This window comes from Amblyomma mixtum, chromosome 8 (genome assembly GCF_055824585.1).
Source record: "Amblyomma mixtum isolate Tamu chromosome 8, ASM5582458v1, whole genome shotgun sequence".
In the NCBI taxonomy this organism is placed as follows: Eukaryota; Metazoa; Arthropoda; class Arachnida; order Ixodida; family Ixodidae; genus Amblyomma; species Amblyomma mixtum.
Window position 1 is genome coordinate 74221772 of NC_143019.1, and position 16270 is coordinate 74238041.

General features: G+C 44.8%; 1 protein-coding gene across 3 annotated transcripts in view; it reads right to left on the bottom strand.

The window, feature by feature from the left end:
* Positions 1–7026: 7026 nt before the first annotated feature.
* The window catches only part of LOC149333015 (ATP-binding cassette subfamily G member 4-like), an 89442-nt gene continuing 80198 nt past the window's right edge, over positions 7027–16270 (bottom strand). For all 3 annotated transcript variants that reach the window (XM_089558547.1, XM_089558548.1, XM_089558546.1), the window contains 6 exons: positions 15530–15696; positions 14507–14596; positions 12183–12351; positions 11479–11579; positions 10386–10541; positions 7027–7528 (listed from right to left, as the gene is read on the bottom strand). In XM_089558547.1, coding sequence (XP_089414673.1) covers positions 7169–7528; positions 10386–10541; positions 11479–11579; positions 12183–12351; positions 14507–14596; positions 15530–15696 — 1043 coding nt within the window. In that variant the 3' untranslated portion in view covers positions 7027–7168. The remainder of the gene's footprint in view (positions 7529–10385; positions 10542–11478; positions 11580–12182; positions 12352–14506; positions 14597–15529; positions 15697–16270) is intronic.

Sequence of the window (16270 nt, forward strand, 5' to 3'; positions counted from 1 at the left end):
ATTAAGCAAGCGCAATTCGTTGTTGAAAGCCTTGAGCCGATCATCAAGTGGTTACAATGTGGGAAAAGTGCCAGCGTCCCCGTAGACAAGGTGACTGGACTCACTGCGCAGCCCGACGCGCAAAGCGCTCTGGGTGGTACGCTCGTTTTTTCTGAAGATCCATGATGTGTCTGTAAGCGCGTGTGTTCGCCGCGTTGGTTTTATGGCGGGCTCCGGAGTTGTCACTCCATAGAATAATGAGAAAGCGCGTAAGGTGCTTCAGAATCCTTTGTAGTAGCCTTGGAGCAAGTTTCTTTATACCCTCCATTTAATAACTTGGTTTTTAGCTACAGTTCTTCAAAACCTCTTCTTCGTGGTTGGTGCTAATGGGAGGAGCACACTTGCCAGTGGTGTCCGGCTCCCAAGAACGCTGCAGGGTTTCCAATACAATGCAAACAAGAACGGCTAGTTCGAAGTGCACGGAATGCCCTGACTTGGGAGAGAAGGTTTCTATGACGCGGGTCAGGGCCTTGCAAAGCCCATCAAAGCTTCGTATCAAAGGTTGCAAGACTGTTGGACTCATCATGGGAGCGCACTTTGTGAGAAAATAGCTTTGAAATTCGGCTAAAGCTGTCCCGTTTCGCTCGCTCGGCTGCAACGCAGTGTTAGAAGAATAATTAAGGAGTAATTACAACTTAGCACCCAAATGAACGCAGCCATGCTGCTACCGGGCGAAGTTAGAAGTGCGATGAGGCTTCTTGGAAAGCTAAATAGGTTTCGTCGCAGTTGCGTGGCTGCATGCAGCAGCAAGATAATGAGTAATTACTCCGCAATGAAAATCTACATCACCTTGCTGCTTTCCTATAAATACATTGGGGTGAAAGACTAGTCATCTGAGTAGAATTTTTTTAATAATTTATGATTTACCGTTTTTTCACTCTCAGCGCACAAACTGTGCGTCAATAGGCACTGAGCAGCGCTTTCGGCGACGCTTCATAGCGATCATGACTGTACGAAACGAAAGATGGACAGTTATCGGGAGAACAAAAATTGAGAATGTTTACGCTTTGCCGCGCATATCGCTCCACTCGATGAAAACCAACCTACATCTTTAACCACCGCCCTGTAACCAGAGCACAGCACTCCCAGCCCGTCGCAATGTACCATCCCTCTATCCATATCCTTGCCCTTAGCAGTGCTTCACCTCCACGAAATCGTCGGCCTTCGAGCGGTCGTCCATCCAGACAATTCGTCTCATGCTTTTCAAAGATACGATGTAACTTTACTATGTACTGGAGAAAGGCGTGCTTTTGTAATCCTCTTTGTGCCTCGTCTAGTTTTCCCGTCTTCTTCTTGCAGTTATTAAGTAACTGAATGTAAACCATGCCTTCCCATTGGCTCACGATGCTAGGTTCGCATCTCTCTCTCCCTCTCCGCATTGCCATTTTCGCTGTGGTAGCACGGTAGGGCACTACCTCTCTCGAATGAGCAATACCACCTCGCTCTCGGCCTCTGCATCTACAGAGACTGAGCTCACTGCGATGCCGCCACCCGCAGCGCCATTCAATGCCAATGCGACCAAGGCGTACTAGGCAACAGCGCCCCTTGTATGTACCATCAAAAGCAGGACCAACAGGCGCATGGCTGCTCAACGAAATGCTCCTATAACGCATCATATAAAGCTCTCGCAGCAGAATAATCCTGGCGGACTCGTGCTACGCACCAGTTGCGTCTTAATTAAAAATTGGAAGGCCACCACAACCGACCACTTCTGAAACTTTTTTCAGGCGCATGTATTTTTTTGTGAAAAGCGTCAAATGCTTGAGGTGCCATCAGCCTGTTTTCGATCATGTTATAGGAGCTCTCGTCTGGACGCACAAACACTCTTCGTGAGATCCCTGGTGTGGCTTCAGTGAATTTTAGTTTCTTGTTTTCTTTGTATCTTCGTCTTTGTTATGTCTATAATGCTGTTTTTCCCAAGTAAACGTTCAGGTGAGAGTGCGCGCGTGTGTTGTGTTGTCGCATTCTTCTCTGCCATCTTCGTCTTTTTTGCGCTCGTTGTCCCTTAATACGTACCAACCAGGCCAACTTCTCACACTAACACAGACACTCGCCCGAAAACGCTTCGTCAATCTTCAGCCAGTGGAAGAATTGACAGGTGAATACGGTAGTCGGTAACGCGAAATTCGAGCTCAGCTCTTCGCATGCCATTTACCACCGTTGTCAGGTGGCGTGTTACACTGCTGGCCACCCTTCAGGACCTTCCCGCGGCAGCCACCTTCCAGGTGGCGTTTTGCTCTGCTACTTGGACAACCAGCTATGCCGACTACGCCGACGACTGCGACGACTGCGATGCAGAACGCAGAAACGGGTGCCTAAGAGCTGCGCTTAAAAAAAAAAAAAAACATGCGTTTTTAGAGCGGAGCTCTTACGCGCCCGTTCTTTTGCCCAGCTCAGGACAAGGAACTCACACCTGCTATTACATTCCCGGAGATTTCCCTCCTATACCCAAATTTTCACGGCCACTACCACATCCCCTGTGAGGGATTCAAAAAGGCAGATGAGCGCTGGCTTATCCGTTAATACACCAACACGGTACTGTGCCTGACAGTACTAAAGCATTTTAATCCGGCATTCTCAAGGCAGTGCCCAAACTGTGGGGATGTGTTTGCGTACACCTATTCCATGGTGTGGGCTTGCCCTTTAAATCCTTCTTTCCTACCCCGTCTCCACCTTACGTGAGCGGACTGGGAGGCTGCCCTGCTCACTTTCTCTGTCCTTCAGACCTTCAAGCCCAACAAGCCCTAGTGGGATGTAAAAGTGCGATGTAAAAGGAATTCAGGTAGCCTAAACTCACCTGGACCCTTCCCGCTTCGACACCGCGCAGCCCGTGGGCAGTTTTGGAACGTCAAACCCCATGTACTATACCGCGCCAATTTATTTGCGAAGGAAGTTCACGTATTACACTGAAGACCTAGATGTGCAATACAGCGCTAGAATCCACACGTAGAATCCAGCGCTAGAATCCAGCGCTAGAATACAGCGCTAGAATACAGCGCTAGAATCCAGCGTTGTCCTGTGTACTTCTCCTCCTTGTGAATGCGTCCTTTTCGCTGGTTTTCTACATACCACACGTAAGAATTACAGGCTACAGACTTTAAAGGAAAATGCGAAGGAATGCTCGACCATCCTTCCGACAAGTTGTCATAGTCACCAGTCATGCATGCAAGTGCCCCTATATCTAGGTGTCAGACAAAAGGACGGAATGCTGACACAATCATGAGATGAACTTACTAACATCACTACTTCAATGGCTACCTAGCCTAGATCATTTCTACTTGCCAAGAAAGCAGGGAAGAAACGCTGGAAAAAGTGTAACCTGATACGTCACGCCAGACACTGCTGAGCCATTTCTATGCTCTGTCGCCGTATGTTTAACCTCTGGGACAGAAAGTTTCCTGGTTGGCAAACTTGTTCTCCGCGAAGCAGAGGTGCGTGCTACGCAACACATCCTTAGCATTTGAGTAGGGATCATACTAGTTATTTCCTTGCTCCTGTGCTCAATCAGCCTCTTAATCTTAGATTGCACACGTGTAAGCTAAATGAGGCCGTAAAGAAAGTGTCTTTAGATTAGCACGCTCCGTCTGCCTCTCGAAGTTATGCGGAATGGGACGTAATTACGGCTAACTGTTTTTAATTATTTGGTGTTGGGCAAGCAGACGCGGTTGGAAGCGGTCCAAGGAAAACCAGTTCTTTACCAAGCCTTACCGAGGAAACTGTTGCACGTGCAGTTTTAAGCTTCTCACATGCAAGTACACGATGAATGTAAAGCTCCCGTTACGTAACAGGAACGTGATGATCCCACACGGTTTTAAGAGTCCTGTTCTAGCTTGTACGACTTGTCTTGTAACAAACTTCCTGCAGGCTGAGCTCAAAGGCTGATGTTTGTTTCACGGAGGATCAGAGTAACAGAGCGAGCAGTCAGCATGAAACGAAAATGGTAATAAAGAACACTGGAAGCTAAGTGTAGATGGCTTTGATGTATGGATTTCAAGCTCTAAAAAGAACATACGAAAAAGAAACAGACACTTATTACCGCCACCTGACGTTTCCGCTTGTATACTGCGGTGAAGTGGAGTAATATATTTGTTGCACACAAAACGAAGGACTATGGCCCTGATAGTAAGGCAACTTTTCCATCACCGCTGGTAATTGCACACTTATCAGCGCAAGGAAGACGAAAACAAAAAATGAAAGCGACAGATTGAATGCCGCAGATCAAAAACTGTCGACATCACCAACAACGTCACAAATTGGAATCTTCTAAGTGGCGAAGAAAAAAAACAAAGAAAAGCTGACACTGCTGATTTCTCAGCGATGAATGCGTCTTTAGCTGCCGAATAAACGTCAGTCGAGTCACGAAAGGTTAGCCAATCTGATATTACTAGCACATAGTCCATGGCGATTTGCCGAGTAACCCAACTTCAGAAATCACGCGGTTCCATAATATGATGATAGTGCTAAATTTGGGTGTCGCGAATCTCATCGCCACGGTATGTTGGTGCCCTGGTATTTTGGTATTTTTGCAGGGCGAGACACATTTTCGGGAGAGGAATCATTCATGCCATGCACTGGTTGCTTGAAGGCACATGCATCGCGGTGTGAGAGCTAGTAGTCACGTGTGCTTTCTCGGTTAGTTTGAGGCTCCCAATTCTGAGAAGGGCATCAAAATAACTGAAATTTAATAAGCCGAAAGGAGCTGTGGGGTGAAGGGTTTTTTAAATATTTTATCACTACCTGCTTGAAGCTTTTTCTCTAAATTTAATGCTTGTGGACTACGTAATAATGCTTTACTCAATCGAAATCCTTTAGCATACACGTGTATGTGCTCTAAGTTGCAGCCAATTATATGCTCTTAGCTTCTTAATTCATGTTACACAGGAGAGTTCTTAAAACTTCCCTTTGGTTAGCTGGAAATCTGTGTATGTGCTGCATTGGTTTCGAATGATTCATTTTCCTATTTTAAATATCCAGCGCTTTGGACCTCCTTTTTTCCTATTCGGTACGTTATCTTCTGTGGAAGCGATAGGAAGAAGCGCAGTGAGTTTGCATAAAACAAACCGATATACCTTTACTCCTGCAGCAAATATTAGAAGGCACCACTGGGATCATACATTGAGAGGAAAACGTAATTCGGAAAATAGAAATAGAATTCTTAATTATACTACTTGACGGAGTTGTAGAATGCCACCTGTCTGCGAAATGCATTCCAAGACTGCCTACGACAGTAAAGTGATGCAAGTGCTTGGTTCCTCAGTCGGTGTCTATTACCACCACCTGTGGAGGGGAGGATCATGGAAATTCATCACAATCACCGCCACTATCCCTCTTCCTTGAATGACGCATCATTTCGCTGAAATCATACACACACTTGACGATAATGTGCCTAATGCACGGTGCTGAAGCCCCTGAAAAATTTGGAAGTATCCGCATCATTCGCAATGATGCTGCCTTTGCCTTTGTGTCTCGTCTCGCGCCAACTCCTGCCTTTCTTGCCTCCGTCACTGCCGCTTGCATGCTTCCCTTTCCCGAACTAGATTCACTGGCAAAGCTTCCAGTGACTCTATCCTGGACGTTATCAGCGAGCCCTCTGTCAGCCGTTACTAGCGAGCACTCCGTAACTCAATGAGTATAGTTTCATTTTTAGTTGAGAGAATACTAAACAGTGTGTTGAGGTAGTGCACGAGTGGTGTTGTAACACATGCCGTCCTCTAACTACGCGCTGCGGAATACGACTTATATACTGCTGCCTTCAGAGTTTGCGCCAGCTAGTTCTGATGGCTGTAGGAAGTCATTTGGGGGGAGGGGGGGGGGACAGTGCATTTTAGCGGATATTAGTGATGTTCAATTCCATGTAGCACGTGGTGGTAGCTCCGCTAACTAGATGCGCTTCTCTAGATGTTTCTAGGCTTGTTACCAAAGAAATGAAGAGAGCAAGACGCTGCCACTATCTAAGGAGCAGGCGGGATGGGGCGGTCACAAGCGAAAGAAAGGCTCCAGATGGCGGTGCCGGAAAGTATGATTATGAAAGAGTGACTACGCTGCGCTATGGAACATAACGCATACCCACTAGCCCGATCCATCACTTTGTTAAGTATGACTAATCGTTTAATTAACACAAGTGCGTTTAAAATAAGCCGTCCAAATCTACTAAATACAAATATCTTCTCTCAATATGCGTCATTCAATTCTCCTAAAATTTACGGAGATAGCATTTATGTTCTTTTAAGTGAACGCTTTCCATATCCTCTGAGAGTTCAATGTGCAGACAGTTTTTCGAGATTTTATGCTCAAAATATTGAGCAAAGAAACTTCAGTCTGGAGGCCTCTAGCAGAATGTATGTACCTTTTCACATTGCTACATGGACATGGTATAATTTGGTGCCAACAAGGCCGAACCTCATCCCTTGTCGCAGGGAGTGTTGAACAAAATTTGCCTTTCGGTGCATTTAAGTGGTGTGTTTTACGGGATAAGTAATCAAACCTGGAAAAAACGCTCGTTTTGAAAGTTATACTAATAGTGAGGTTGTACATGAAAAATATTTAGGTGTTATATTAAAAAAGAATAGTCCATAAACCGCCCTTATAACAGATGTTTGCTTTTTGGCATATTATAAGCTTTGATATCTTAGAAGCTCGGAGGTGCTCCTAATACGCCAAAGCATCCCACAAGCATAACAAGTATTTTACGAGGCTCCTACATGTTCACTTGTGCCTTCCATGTTTACAGCCAAGTTGTTCATTGCTTCATCAAATTGAAAACTTTAGGGCAACGGTACAAACAAATGGTCCTTTAATGCATTTATGCTGTACCAGCAGATATATACACAATGCGCTGCATACCGCCTTTATTAAAACACCGTCATCTTGACCGGCGGTCGAACCGGCGACCACAACTTTGTGCCATTCATGGCGCCAAAGCAGTAAGCGAGGTCTGTTAGTCCTTTTCTTCACGCAGTAGAAAAAAAAAATGTTCGTTCACTCGCCCACTCTTTCACTTTCTCACTGGTGTTTCTTTGCATGCGCACTTTCAAATCGCTCACAACGAGTCCGCTCACTGAGGATAATGACCAAATCAGTGCACAGTAAAGCCCATAGGTATCGTGTTGGGAGTTTATAGAAGCATTCTTCAAAATGTCCGCTTGACTCTCAACCTTAGCGCCACGTAAGTGGCCACATTCAGGACAAGCACGAAGGCAACGAGCGCGGTGGCGCACACTTCGACGCTGACTTCGTTGAGACCCATGAACCGGATGAATTCCGACGGCTGCGTGAAGAGGCAGGGGACGGACCACTCGTCCGGCTCGGCGCATTCCATCTCGGGCCTGTCGTAGCCGTAGATGACGAGCATGCATCCCTCGTAGGCGTACCGCACGAACGACACGTAGGAGATCCAGTGAAGGTAGTGGGGCATCGCTCTCAGCGTCACGACGAACCCGCTGAAGAGGAGCATGGGTATGGCGACTGCCGGTGCCAGGAACACGGCAACCTGCGAAGTGAAGTAGGTACAGTCTTAGCCAAAAGTAATCGGGCAACCGTGGTTTGTTTCTTAGCCGCTTAGTGAAGCACTTATGGCAGCCCTTAAGCTCTGAATCTGTGTAAAGTAAGGCCAACCCTTGTCCTCACGTTCTGACACCTTTCGGCCTTTAAGGGGGCCGTAAAGGCTTCGTTATATGGTTGAGAATCACAAACCTGTTGTTCGGTTACTTTTCGCATAGGGGGTACGTGAAGCTCGCTTTTTATTTACTGAATTTATAGGGTGGAAGTTATTAAATCTAAGCGTTCATGGTTGTCCCATACCGGTGCAGGTTCCGTGAAATTGGGTCAGACTGTGGAGTTTTCAACTACCGAAGCGACTCCGGCTAGTAGGCACGCCGTAGCGGAGGGCTCCGGATTAATTTAGACCAACTGGTGATATTTAACATGGGTTTGCGTCACACAGCACACGAGCATTTTTGTATTTCGCTTCCATCAAAATAGAGCTGCCATACCCGGGATCAAACCCAAGACCTCCGGATCAGCAGCCGAACGGAACTTCCACTGCACCACAGCTGTGCGTGGTTCTTTGAAAGTTTGTGGAAATATATGTACTAAACCAAATATATGTCATGCAAAAATTACTATGTCGAAACTTGCCCGTCCAACGTAATTTAATATATATGTACACTGCATGCAGGTTTACATTAGTGACCGGGAATGCACACTTGACATTTTTCATCCTTTTTTTCTTCTTTTTCTTTCACACGTCATCAATGTATACGTGAGGGGATTCGACACTTAAAATCAATTCATTGGTCGTTGCTTCGCCTAGAATCTGTCGAACAATATCGCTTGAAGACCGAACAAGGACGCTAAAACATCTCCTCATATTGAATAGAAAAATAATGTGCTCTCACACTTTTTCTCCTTGGCGAAGAATTGAAAGGTAAAACTTTAGCGCTGGCGCCCTCTCAGGTAAATTTGTATTTGAAATGGTGCTGCGCGCACGCTTACTGACACGAGTATTACGATAAAAATTTCTAGGAAAGAATCTGGCAAGCAGTGGTGGATTAATGCGTTCCTGCTTGTCTGATTCCCTCGTGAGTAAGGTGTGCCGAAAAAGTGGTTTGTGTAATTAGTTTTTCATTCTAAGTGTTGAACGCGAAATGGTCAAACTCCGTTCGTCTGCACACACAGGCTGGCACTCTATTATTACATATGACCACAAAGGAGCTTATTATTGGGTGTGGTAGCGGCACATCACTAATTTAGGTGCACAGAAAACTTTAGTTGCAGACTGACTTCTGTCGCAAAACTCCAAGCAGGTCATAATACCGGCAAGTTCAAATATCATAAAATGCCGACAGAGGCAAGGAACAAGCAGCACGGGGCTTCTCTTATGCTATCTCAATGCCTCCTTATCTATGTGACGCTGACAATAAGTCCAGCCCTCCATGTTTACAGGCACACTTTCAAATAGAGAGAAAAACAAAATGGCACGCGACGATGCATTCACACCTACAGCACCTACTTGAAACCATGATATGAGACGCCTTTATTCAGCCCACCAAGTCACGATAAGATGTAGGCCTACTAAGTGAAGGTAGGTTGAAGGAAAATCTGACAATGCGTTTTAGGGATGACAAAAAACTACAAGAATTGCATTGGAATGCTACCACAAAGGACAAAGGCCGGATTTTGTTTTTGTGTTTGTGTTGGGTTTAATGGCACAAGCGCAGCTAAGGCCATCATGCGCCAACCACAAGATGTAGGGATTTTGTAACGAATTGTTTCTTACTGTCTTCCCTTTCCCGTCGACCGTTGGCTTGTTCCGCCTGTGATGTTAGGCCTGACAGCTAGCAACAAAAGTCGTTGGCCCTTTCTTAACTCAAGGCAGGGGCTGACCTATGAACAAAGGGGCAAAATAAAAGAACTGGAAGAGAAATCTCAAAAAAGACTTCTTCCTTGCGTATATAAAATCCCTTGACTCGTCCCTTTGAACAACGATCGTTAGAGTCGTTTTCGCTACTCGCCGATGAAGGTACCGACACTGCAGCGTCCGGACGCCACTTAGGTATTCAGCGTCATATCAGAACGAACTCTGAGCAACACTCTTCAGACTACGAGATAATGCACGGACGTTATCAAACCGAGTGCGCGGCTACGACAAATAAAAACGGCAAGAGACTGAAACGTGTGTTGCCGGGCTCTGTTGCTAAATGCGTAGTGTGGTTGTGCGAAACACGCCTTCTGGCGGAGCCTGACCACTGGCAGATCGGAACTAATAAGGCGCAGTGAGTGCATTGTGCACATAGGCCTAAAGTTTTCAGATCCTGACGGAAGCTTAGTAAAGTACATACCGAAAAAAAATAGCTGTGAATTTCAAGGATGGCTGCACGAACCTGGACTTTTGAAGGAGCGTTTTACGATACTCTTAGTAAAAGCCCTGAAATAACTACCTGCTTTCTAAAAGGAAATCATGGTTCATCGCTGTAAGAAAAGCACCTCTCCCGCAGGTGCCTTTAACCCTATCCTGCGCTGCGGCGGAAACCTTATTCAGCCAAGTGCCTACGTTTACTTCTCCTTGAAATACACGGGTAGCTTGGCTGATGCAATCCTGAAGATGTTAAGTAGTTAGATTAAGTAACAATTAAGTGTTCCGACGTGTTTATTTTTTATTCAGTTTGAGACACACATCGCATTCTCTGGTAGTTTTATTGCTGCCCTCTTTTTCCTGATAATGCCCAATTTTTCGCCGCCTCCCTTGTTCATTCATTTAGTGATTTTAGACTCAACTTGGTCTTTGATAGCCTCACTGCTGCCCTCATTAGTCCGGTATTTTTTTGTTTATCGCCTCGACTTCTTACCTCGACGCTTGCGAAGGCCCCAATGAGCATCCCCAAGGAGTGGGCGACTAGCGTCAGCAGGATGGAGAGGAGAGAGAACATGAAGAAGCGGCTCATCTCTGGCGGCTGTGACGTCATCCAGTAGACGATGGCCACAAATATGGATGGGTAGGCCACCTGCATAAAATAACGAGAAGCGAGTTTCTACCCTGCTCACTGGAAGCACCATGCTCGCTCAACAGTGAAGGCGCAATAGTAGTACCTGTTAAAGTGGTGAATTAGCAACGATCAACTTTGGGGACTCCCAATGAATATTATCCTTATATATCTTTCAATTCAAATATTCAGTGAATCTGTCAAGGATTTTATTGTTTGCTTCAATTGAACCAATAATCAATGAAATCACAGCCTGTCTCACTGATGACTTGATTGATTGACAGCACGTAAATTTTAAGGAGTGAATAGATTTTACAAACGCATATTAGTACGGCGACGAATGTCACCACTCGTAAGCTGTCTTAGATTTTGTCTTATTCTTTCGCAGTTTTTAAGGAATCTAACTGTGCAATGTTGAAAATGCATATACGTCAGGACTTCCCGTCCTATTTTCAAGAAAGTTTTTTGGGAAAATATTTCACAGAAAAGAACATCGATGCATCATGTCCCGATGCACCGAGGGTATAAATAATTTAGGGCGTTAGTAGCGAAGAAAGAAATTTGCCACCCTGAGGCGTTAGCTGTAGCACATTTGCAAGTTAGAAGCTTGTTGCTCTGTAAGGCTATGGCACTGCTCCTACAGCGCTCTAAAAGCAGTGGTTAAAAAATATCGTCGCAACAGCTCTTGCATAACAAAGGTGCCAGCACTTCTCGTGAACTAGAACATCTCTACGTGATTTGTGGCAAGGATTTTGAAGCGTCGTTCCTGTCACTACAAACAGACAACTTACCATCGGAACTTCATCACGCGGCCATCTATTGTTTTTCGTGACCCGTTTCACAGCGCAACCACACGTTTTCCAATCTTAATACCTTTTGGAGTTTCGAATTATATGTGCGTCGCGCTGGGACTGTCGGTATGTATTCACCAATGCTGCATTACAGGAGAAGATCATACCTGAAATGGAAGTTCGACGATGCTCTTGGAGAGGTAGTACGCTTTCAGAGTGTACCAAGAGTTGTTCCGCTCCCGCGTGAACACGGCGGCTTCCAGGGGATCTGTAAATTGACCAAAACCAGAGCTAGAGAAAATGTAGAATCTTCACTGGCCCCTATTTACACTTTTGCTAACATACTGGGAGTGGTTAGGCTATCCTTTTTGACAAGCAGCCATTTTTGACAATTTTGTTGTCACCCAGATGTTCTATATTCTTATATGCAAATTTTTTCTTGTGACAATAAACAGTTTCAACAGATTGGGAGCAAACAGAGCACTCTATAGTCCAGCAATAACATTGTGCTGCGCTCTTGTGACTATAACCTGTAGCAGTATGGCGGCTGTCGCCATGAAAGAAAAGACCTACATCAAAAGACAGCGCCTCTGCGGCGTTATTAAAAATCAGCTGCTCAGAAGGACAAAAATAGTCTCTGTAAACAAGTTTCAGCACTTACTGACGAAGTGAGCGTAGTTCTGAATCCCTGTTTTGTAAACATTATCTTCAAAAAGTTGTGTTGGGCACACATCCGTACGCAATAAAACCTCACGCTGTAGAGCTCTCTCACACTTTAGCGCCGTGAGAGAGAATGCTTGCATTTTTTTTCACTCCCTTTTTTACAACGTGTTTGAACGTGCGGGCACATATTCTCTGCCGGGATACTCACAGTTGAGGACGACGGGCATCATGCCGGTGAAGGTGAGAAAGATGGCGGAGAAGAATATGAGTGTGGCGTTGTTGAAGAAGCCGTCCGCCTTCTGGCCGATGTCGTAGTAGAGCAGACCCATGCACACACCGACCAGCAAGTGCGTAACCAGCCGAAGGTGGAATACCAGCTGTAAACGCAGTGAACATAGCGTCTTATTAAGGCATTGAGCATAGTGTATTATGAGAACATGCATGCTCACAGACTGGCCTCGAGAACTGGCAACTTTAATGAAAATGAAAAACACAAGCGAACATTCCAATATCGCATAAGTTCCCAACGACAGATGTGAAGCAAGCGTAGGATATGCCAATACCTTCAGACTAAGGGCTCGTTTTGTCTGCTTCTTTCTGAATGTTGTAGAATGTTCGGTAATAATGTTGGCTAACATGCCCAACAAATTATACTTGGTCAATGACATGGCCGTGAAGGCGCTTCAAAAGCACAAGTAGAACATCGGTGGAAATAAATTAAAAAACAAGTGCTTATTTAAAAATGTAAAAATGATCCTAGATCAAGTCTAAGAACCAGATTTGATGCAAACTGCCATGCGGATCTGTATATTGACTCCGACTACCCATGTTTCTCTGTTACCTGATATCGAAGCTCTGGAAAACCGCGTTTCCTTAATTTGTTTTCTCTGATATCCGGACGCCGTACCTGGGTCTAACTGGCGGCCGTTTGCTGAGAATTAGAACGTGGCAGCCGTTATAATTCTAAATTCCCGACAGATGTTGGGCATTTTGATGTTGAAGCCCGGCGTTATTTGCAGTTTAGAGGGCCGTGAGGACAAATTGAAGTTGACTTATATCCATGAACTACGGCCTTCTAACGACTACAGACTACTCAAACTGAAGACAAAGCTTTTACACGCTAGAAGAGGCGAAGAAACAGAATACAGACGCAGTCATCACCGACTGTTTTTGCATTTTGCAAGTAAACACCGAATTCGGGGGATGATATCCTAGAGCCTATGATGCACTGCCGTTCAATTCAAGAAAAAAAAAAGAAGAAAAATCACTGGCAAGCAAGTTCTGGTTTAGAAACGACGAGTTTGAATGAAGTGGCGCGAAAAGTTTCAAATTCAGTTTTTTTCAGCCCTACCTACGTGTTTTGCTGCCGGATAAATGTTCAAAATCCCTGAAGAGCCCCATAATAAATTTTTACTTAGAGGAATAACACGAAGCATTTTTTCTCAGGGTTTCTTTAATATCGGATTCAGAAGATGCAGCTGCATTGAGCTGAGTTCGTGAGAAATGGCCGCGCCTATAATACAAATAACCAAAAGCCAAGCATGCGATGGAACACATGACACGAAGGAATTTTACAGATTAGTAATACTCTTCTTGTGAACTTGCTGCACCACATGTAATATTTTGGCAGGGCGTACAGCGCACAGGACACAGGGAAGAAGTGATGGCAGAGAAACACAAGCGTAGATTTCGCAGACGGATCGCCATGGTTTAGAGCGCATGCTATCGAAGGTAAGCAGCTCAATGGAGCTTGAAGTGTCGAGAATCAGTAGTCACTTTGTGCCGTCGCATAGAAACTTAACTTGATAGATAGCGAGAATCCCCATATTTCTGACGTTGACATCTTTGTGCACGTCGCCCACTTCGGTCAGCACTATGTTCGTCTCACGCAAGTAGTTAAACTGCAGAGAAACAATGGCTTCGTAGTGCCATTTATTTTCTTATTTCGAAATAGTGTCGCCACTGGTTTGGCCAATTGAGCACAGGCTGCATAATAGTTGCATCAAATTTAAATCTTGAAGGCAATTTGAAATTGGTCTCTCTTCGAAGTATCCTGCTATAATATTCTTCTGTTCTCTATACCACGTTATTTGATGGAAAGCCCGAAACATTCACGCCTGTCTTCAGTGCGAAGGAGTTACGTGAATAGTGATATTTAACCGTAGTTTCCCGCACGCTTTTCATTACAATCCTAATAAATCACGGAAGGTTAGGTGGCATATATTGAAGAGGGTTCACCTATCGGCCCACCTTACTATAATCTTCGCTTTCCGGAAGACAGATGCGATATCTTTAGGTAATGATGTTCTGCATCTACGTAGAGGGTAAGGGTGACTTTGTATATAGTAGAGGCATTCCCTCAAGGGTGGAGATCTAATGCTATATAGGCGCTGCTGTCATCATACATGTGCTGCTAAAAGCATGCTTCTAAACAATGACATATAAAGAATTCTAAGTAGATTTAGCATGAAAACAGGTATGTAATGTCCCTTAGATAAAAATGTGAATGTTTCATGAGGTGTCGATGCTCACCGGATTCCGTATAAGGGAAAGGCAGCAACGCTTGAGAAGAACATTCATCTGTACACAGCATGGAGCTGTGGTGACTAGACGGTGGTTGTCCTGCAATGAAAAGCAGAATTGTGTTAAAAGAAAATTCAGGCGTCGGTGCATTGGTAGGAAAAAAACATTTTCTGCAATATATATTCTGTGTCATAATTTCGCACCCGCAGCTCGAACGCAGCGGGCGAACAAGTTTCAATGCGGCTCTTAGCCAAATATGTCACTTCACCGCCGAGTTGCCGATCTCAATAATGCACCAGACATGATCATGCAGTTTATGTGTAACGGGGTACATGACAGAAGGTGTTCAAATCTGTTAGGTGGGTTCTTTGAAATCGACGGGAAGGAAATAAATATTTTGTTGCCAGACATTTTATTTTGTTAGGGCCATGAGAAACAAATTACCGGGGGCACATTAGGAACATAACAACGAATAATGCGAAGTCATTAAAATTCTATTCCGATTCTAACCCAGCTGAATTCTAATTCTATTCATATTCTATTTATATTGTCTTACGACACTGCTTTAATTCTATTGTAATTATATTTTAATACTTTGGAGTTGGTGCAATTGTAAGAACTTACAATGTTACTTGTTAACATTTCATATTTTTCCGCCTTTGATAACGTCACACCATTTCGGCCAATCGCGAATTATGTACCACTTTTTGTGCGACGCTGGACTTTCGTTCCAATGAGGCATCTAATGCTTTAACATTATTACGTATTACTGAGTCAGTCTAAGTGTCCGAGAGCTATATAGTCCCGACCCTTCCGTTTCCTGCCGTGAAAGGCCGCCATAAAAAAAAAAGTATAAATTCCTAGTGCTCGTTAAGTGCGCTTAAATTGCTTTCTGCCATATAAACTCAAAAATGTACTTCGCACTCAGTGCTTGAAAACCTAATCCCGTGGCTAAATCTGTCTCGAAGGCTTCCTAGGCTTTGAAGCATCCACTGAAAACACATAGGTTGCTATACAAAAAAAATCACATACCTGCTTCAGCAGAGGTGCTATCGCAGTCACCGGTTCATTGAGATCATCCCCTCCATTCGCAAGAGATTTTGGAGCAGCACTGCAGGGCACAGGGTCACTGTGACGCTCGGCGTAGCGCACCAGATCACCCTTTACGTCACCATAGTCACCCGAAGCCACTTCAATCACTGAATGACAATGACAAAAATATATGGTCTAAGTTGTTGAGCCGCGGCGGCATTTCCGTTCTATCAAGGTGACTCAAAAGCACAGAGTTGACATACGGTTAGAAGAGTAGGAAAATTTATTGAAAGAAAATGGCGAATTTTATTAATTTACATGACTTAAAAAAAAAAAAGCCGAGCATGGTGGCAGCTGCCACCACCCTGTTTCAAAAGGGACGCTCCTATCTTCCCTCCATCCATTCATGGTGCTTATAAGATATGTAACATGTAGAAGTATCAAATGAATTTTGGTTGGTTTGTTGGTTTATTGAGGTTTAACGTCCCAAAGCGACTGAGGCTATGAGGGACGCCGTAGTGGAGGGCTTCGGAAATTTCGACCCCCTGGGGTTCTTTAACGTGCACTGACTTCTCACAGTACACGAGCCTCTAGAATTTCGCCTTGATCGAAATTCTACGCCACGGCCAGGATCGAACCCGCGTCTTTCGGGTCAGCAGCCGAGTGCCATAACCACTGAGCCACCGCGGTGTAGTGCGGTCATGTCTCAACATTCGTATTCCAAAAGTAAGTACAAGCGTT